The sequence below is a fragment of the Mobula birostris genome, chromosome 8 (assembly GCF_030028105.1).
Source record: "Mobula birostris isolate sMobBir1 chromosome 8, sMobBir1.hap1, whole genome shotgun sequence".
NCBI classification, from domain to species: domain Eukaryota; kingdom Metazoa; phylum Chordata; class Chondrichthyes; order Myliobatiformes; family Myliobatidae; genus Mobula; species Mobula birostris.
In genome coordinates this window covers 63474274-63480273 of record NC_092377.1, presented here as the reverse complement: position 1 = coordinate 63480273, position 6000 = coordinate 63474274, and the positions used below count along the sequence as shown (strand labels likewise).

Here is a 6000-nt window from a genome sequence, read left to right as displayed (position 1 = left end):
TTTAGAAAGCACTCAGCAGCTCATCAATAAAGAGAGCAGCCAGAGCAGAGAAAAAAGGGGGAACGGACGAGATTCAAGAACCTTTGAGGAAAAAGACAAAGAAATCTGAGTTTATTCCCCTAATATTTGCTTTACATGTTGAAATTTTAAAAAATTATTAATGTTGAGTGTTTGAAAATAAGTTGATGTAGTAAACATAATTCCATCCAGATAGCTACAGGGGATTTCAAAATAACATCGATCATAGGGAACTGTTATTTTACGTTATCAATAAATATCAACGTAGTAGTAGAAATAATTCAACATATCCTTAAAGTTCATCTCTGGCTATAATAATGTGTCCTGATATCTCTATGGCCTGCCTCAGTTTTATATTTGATATTGCTCCTGTTTTAAGTGCGTTGGGACGTTCCTTACATTAGAGGCACTATAAAAATGCGAGTAGTTGTAACCAATTGCAGTATGATGACAGTCAAGTCTGTGTTCTGTATTTTATCAATGTATTTCCATTTGAAATCCCTGAATGATTAACTGCAGTCACGGTATGTTTTGTGAATTGTGGTGTATTAACACTTTCAATCATTATGGTTCTGTTTGATTTGCAAGGACAGCTTCCGCAAACAAATAGTCTCGGTTAACGCCGCTGAGATACATCTTAGTAGGAAATTAATCGTCGATTAGTTGGTGCCTTTCGACAGCATTGCACTGTCTCTGATATTCAGCCACTGTTTAAAGAAACACTAAACTGACCTATCCCACTCCCTCCCCCCCGAGAAAACGCAGAACATGAAAGCAAAGGGTAGTTAAAAAGGATTTGGTTGTCTTATGGTACCTCAGGACAGACACCGATTTCCATGATACCAGATCAACCCAAGCCTAAGACACTGTTGATATGAATCTTTTAATTATGTTTTAATCAATAGAAAAAAGAGGGCGTGGCTACAAATGATCAGTGGGGAATTGTATAATAATTTATTTCAAGGCGCAAAAATAAGACAAATGTGCCTGTTTTGGTCACAGCATAGTTGCTCTGTGCAAACTGCGGTTTAAACACAGCTACCGCTGCGATTCTTGTTGGTATTTTGATATTTTTAATCAACTCCAATCAAGACAATGGTTTAAGCAAAGTTCTTGGTCTATTGGCGGAGGTCCATTCCGACGATAGCAATCGCGCAGTATGTGTGTTATCAATTCAGCAGTAATCTCAATACCATTAGGAGTCGGGTGTAGACGTCAATGCCTGGCGGTGGACGTGAGCGCGGTAAACAACTGCTGTCAGTCTCCATGCAGAGCTTAGCCAACTTCCCGGCTCTGCCAGTCAACATCTCTACCATGCCGCTGACACCCACAGTACAAACTACTGGCCACCCAACTATACAGAATAACCGGTTCACAATTCAAGATCCGTGTGACCGAAGGAGAGGGCTGATAACTGAACCGAGCATCCTTCAAGTCACATCGCTTCTTTGACCATTCACCGTCCGAGCGTAACGCTATTTTTTTTAACGTTAAGAAAATGTTCTGCGTGGGACTTCGGCTCCGCAAGGAAGCAGACGGACTTTGTGCCAAGGACTTGGAACACCTTCAGTGGTACAGGCGGTCGCTAAAAGAAAAGGACTCCGAGGCGCGAATATTGTCCGACGCCGCAAAATCCTGCAGAAGCCTTTGCAAAGAGGGGTAAGCCAGTTTGGAGGAGATTCTCGAAGTCTGTGGAATAAGTGACTCCCGACAAGAGAGACCCAATTTCTCACAATCCCTGTGCCAACTGTTGATAGCGAGTAGCTTTTGCACCTCCCGTCTACTGACAGTGGCTCTGCGCTACCTTCTCGAGGCGCTTGGCAGATACTCCAGTGCACAGTGTACTCTGCTCGCTCGCTCTGCACCGGCGCTCCGTGCGGCAGCCAGGAGCTGGACCAGCTTTACAGCTGCAAAGAATCCTTGGTCGTCCCACCTGGCACAGGCAGGATGAGAGCCCACCCTTGGAACTCGGTCTCCGGATGCCTGACAAGTTTAGGCGACTCGGGGGCGGCTCCTCACCCACCCGATGGGAGAAAATGAGAACAGAGTTTTTACGCACGTTTGCACTCCAAGTCAGCTCGGGCACACGTGATCCGTTAGCTGCGATCCGCAACACACGGTCCTCCCCTCCCCTCCCCTCCCCTCCGTCCGCGGGAAAGACGCGGTTGTCTTTTTTATCCCGGTGGCTGACTGTACCATCAAGTTTCTTGCCAGAGGCGCAAAGAGAGCGCCGCTGGGAGTGATCGTAGGCATCAGCTGGTAAACTGTGCCCATCGCTGGAAGGCGAGGAGAGGAGGGGGTCGCCCTGCCACGACCCGTCAACGCACAGCCATTTCTGCCGGTCCCGCCGCCTCCTCCCCTTTCAGGAGAAAGTCCCTTCCTTCTCTGACCGCTCACTCCTGACCATCCTTTGAGCTGCACGCCGACCAGTCCCTCCCCAAAAAAGAAGGCGAAGTAAAACAAGGCAACTCAAACAAAAAAAATCTTCGATGTCGAAGAAACGAAAAGCCCTTGAAGGATCCCTGGTCCCGGAGACGTCGCCAGCTTCAGGGGCGAAAGATCAAGGTAAGAGTGGAAAGCACAAGGTGAATTTCTGGTCATTCAGTGAGGGTAGTCTCTGCCCAGCAATGCACAGCCTATGGAATTGTTCTCTTAAGCAGTGAACCAGCGCTCTAATGCCAATGGTGATTTGACCATGGCTTGGAAATGCTGCAAGGTTTGTGCAACTTCGCGCTTATCACCGGCTTGTCGATGGCGAGTGATCACAGCTTGTCAGGAATCGTCCTCACCGATTATTTTTTTGAGAGACAAAATACAGGAATAGTAGTGGAACAGTTTGGTATAAAGCTGGAGTCAATCACAATGCAGCCAGTGGCCTTGAAGAGGGTAGGCACTTAATAAAAATCTCATTTTAGTTCATTTTCTGGCCATTTCTTGTGGGCTTTATGGCAGCTGACGTCAACTGTCCAGTGTGCGTCACTGAGTGGGGAAAGTAGGGCTAAACCACAGGGTTTGGAACAAAGGCTGGTTTTCCCAAAGGGTCCAGTCTCCATCGCCCACTAGCTGCATTCTTCACATAACGTTGCATCAACGTGCCTTTAAAATAGATTTATGTTTATCTTAACGTTAATTGGAAGCTGACCGTTTGAAGCTGAACGAGTCCTGCCCACGCAAAACCCAATGAGGGTCTTGTGGTGTAGTCTGCAGATCCCCCCCCCCAGCTAATTGCCTTCCTCAATCAAAAAGGGGCTTAGCCCCTTGAAGTACACAGCCAGAGATTATAAACTGAATTACGTATCAGCGGAGCCAACATGAACAGCAAAAAATCCTTTTCAATGCTAGAAAAATAGACTCCATTCTTGGGACTAGTAAACAGCTCATTAGAAAATTGTTTTTTGATACATTTTTCCTCATTTCTACTGAATTAATCAGGGCCTACCTTATACTTTGGTGCAAATACAGAATTTCCGGGTAGTTTTGTCTTTAGGAACATATTAGTGTTTTAATAGTGCGGCACTATAGGGCCTTTCTGGCTATTTCTGCTCTGACTGTATTTTACTTCTTCAGATTGGGATTATTTTATACTCAGTATACACGTAAAATACATAAGGGTGTCATTTAGTAGGTTACACAGTATGGGATGTGACAATCATTTGAGTGGTGCACTAAACTCATGGTGCTGTTTTATATTCTGAAAACATCTGCTGCTAGATCAGGTTAGAGCAAAACATAGCAGGAGCTTCAGACCCTAGTGCAGTGACTCTGTATTTCCTTTCTCCATTTAAGAACAATTTTCTTGGTGAAATGTTTGTCCCTGCATATAAGTTCAACTTTTTCTGACATTTAAGAAAGACTGAGACTGGATAGCTTGCACTGCAGTGCAACATTAGCCCAGGATAACCACTTTCTCTGGTATCTGCCTCATTCTGATTATTGTAAAAGAAATATTCCAAATAGCTTTCAAGCTTTTGCAGTGTCTGGACAATCCCAAATTCATTTTGGGAAAAGTTGCAAGCATATTTACTTTTGCAAGCCATTGATTAATGTGTAGATTTTGTAATTCTTTCCCAAAACTCAGATATTTAATAGAGAATACAGCATATTTTAGACAGAATATATCAATTTGAGAATGAATTGGGCTGCCTGTGGGCTGTCCAGATTTAATAACAAACACATTGATGAACAGTGGATGAATGACAGCAAAGTAGAAGCAAACATCAACAGCTTCTAAAGTGATTATACAAAATACTACGCTCAATTTCCTATCACAAACCAGTGTGCTAGTGTTTCACACGTACCATTGTCACATATCCCTCACTGGCATTGAAGTATAAACTATGGTTGAGAAGTGGTTTACAGGCTTTGTAATTAAGTGGGCTTGAGCAATGGCAATTATTGACCAGCCGTGGATGAATTTATGTTGAAACCATTTTAAACACGTGAACTGATCTAAGTAGCTAAAACCCATTACACATCTTATTTACTTACTACACATGTATATTTATTTAACTATCATCACTAATTTAAGAAGACTGCTCATTGATCAAATGTGCGTACATTTTGCTTTTTTTATCTAACCAATTTACACATACATGCACTGCAAGTGAGTACTGAAATGACATGCATATTGATAACTGCCCCTCCTCTCCTTCACCATTCCCCATTCCTGTTTCCCTCTCTCACCTCATCTTCCTACCTTCCCATCACTTCCCTCTGGTTCTCCTTCCCCTCCCCTTTCTTTCTTGGTCTTCTACCCTCTCTTATCAGATACCCCCTTCTCCTGCCCCTTGTATCTTCCACCAATCAATTTCCCAGTTGTTTGCTTCACCCTCCTCTCTCCCAGTTTCACCTATCACCTACCACAGTGTACTTCCTCCCCTCCTCTCCCCAGCTTCTTACTCTGACTTCTCATCTTTTTTTCCAATTCTGATGAAGTGTCTCCTTGGGGTCAGTATTGGGACATCTACTTTTCACGTTGTTTGTCAGAGATTTAGATAATGGAACTGATGGCTTTGTGGCAAAGTTTGCAAATGATACAAAGATAGGTGCAGGGGCAGGTAGCACTGAGAAAGCAATGCGATTGCAGCAGGACTTAGACAAATGGGCAAAAAAGTGGCAGGTGGAATACAGTGTTGGGAAATGTACGATAATGCATTTTGGTAAAAGGAACAATTGTGCAGACTATTATCTAAATGGAGAGAAGATTCAAACATTTTGAAAAGCTCAAACAGATAAATAGAGGGGTAGCTCAAGCGGAGTGGCCTGTGGAAAGCGGTCAGTGAGTGAGTGGGCCAGTGAAGGAGTGGAGCTTTGAGGCTTTGACTTGAGAGGCTTCGACGAGAAGAGGCGGAAGACAAGCTTGCTTGCAGTTAGTTTTTACAATGCCTCCTGAGACGGTGATGTGCCTCTCATGTGAGATGTGGCAGTCTTGGAGGAACGCCCCTCTCCCGCAGAGTCACATCTGCCAGGAGTGCATACGGCTTGGCGATCTGGAAGACCATGTAAGGAATCTGGAGCAGCAGCTGGATGACATTCGACTCATAAGGGAGACTGAGGCAGTCATAGATGAGAGCTCAAGGATGGTAAGACTTGGAGGAGATGGCAATTGAATGCGTGGCTGAGGAGTTGGTGCAGGGGGCAGGGTTTTAGATTTTTGGATCATTGGGATCTCTTCTGGGGAAGGTGGGACCTGTACAGATTGGATGGGTTGCACCTGAACCCGAGGGGGAGCAATATCCTTGCAGGTAGGTTTGGTAGCATGGTTCGGGAGGGTTTAAACTAATTTGCAAGGGGGATGGGACCCGGAGCAATAGAGCAGTGAAAGAAGTGCATGGAGTAAAGCCCGATCTAACATATAGAGCAGCTTTGAGGAAAGAGAAGCAGAATAAATGGTGTAAAGGTAGTAAGACAGAAGGGCTGAAGTGTGTGTACCTCAATGCAAGAAGCATCAGGAACAAAGGTGTTGAACTGAGAGCTTGGATA

General features: G+C 44.5%; 1 protein-coding gene across 5 annotated transcripts in view; it reads left to right on the top strand.

Annotated features, from left to right (window-relative positions):
* The first annotated feature begins 1274 nt into the window (after positions 1-1274).
* The window catches only part of pde10a (phosphodiesterase 10A), a 464697-nt gene continuing 459971 nt past the window's right edge, over positions 1275-6000 (top strand). For 2 of the 5 annotated variants that reach the window (XM_072265304.1, XM_072265305.1), the window contains exon 1: positions 1275-2583. In XM_072265304.1, the coding sequence (XP_072121405.1) occupies positions 2508-2583 (76 nt within the window). In that variant the 5' untranslated portion in view covers positions 1275-2507. The remainder of the gene's footprint in view (positions 2584-6000) is intronic. The other 3 variants (XM_072265308.1, XM_072265303.1, XM_072265307.1) reach the window with 2 other exon arrangements.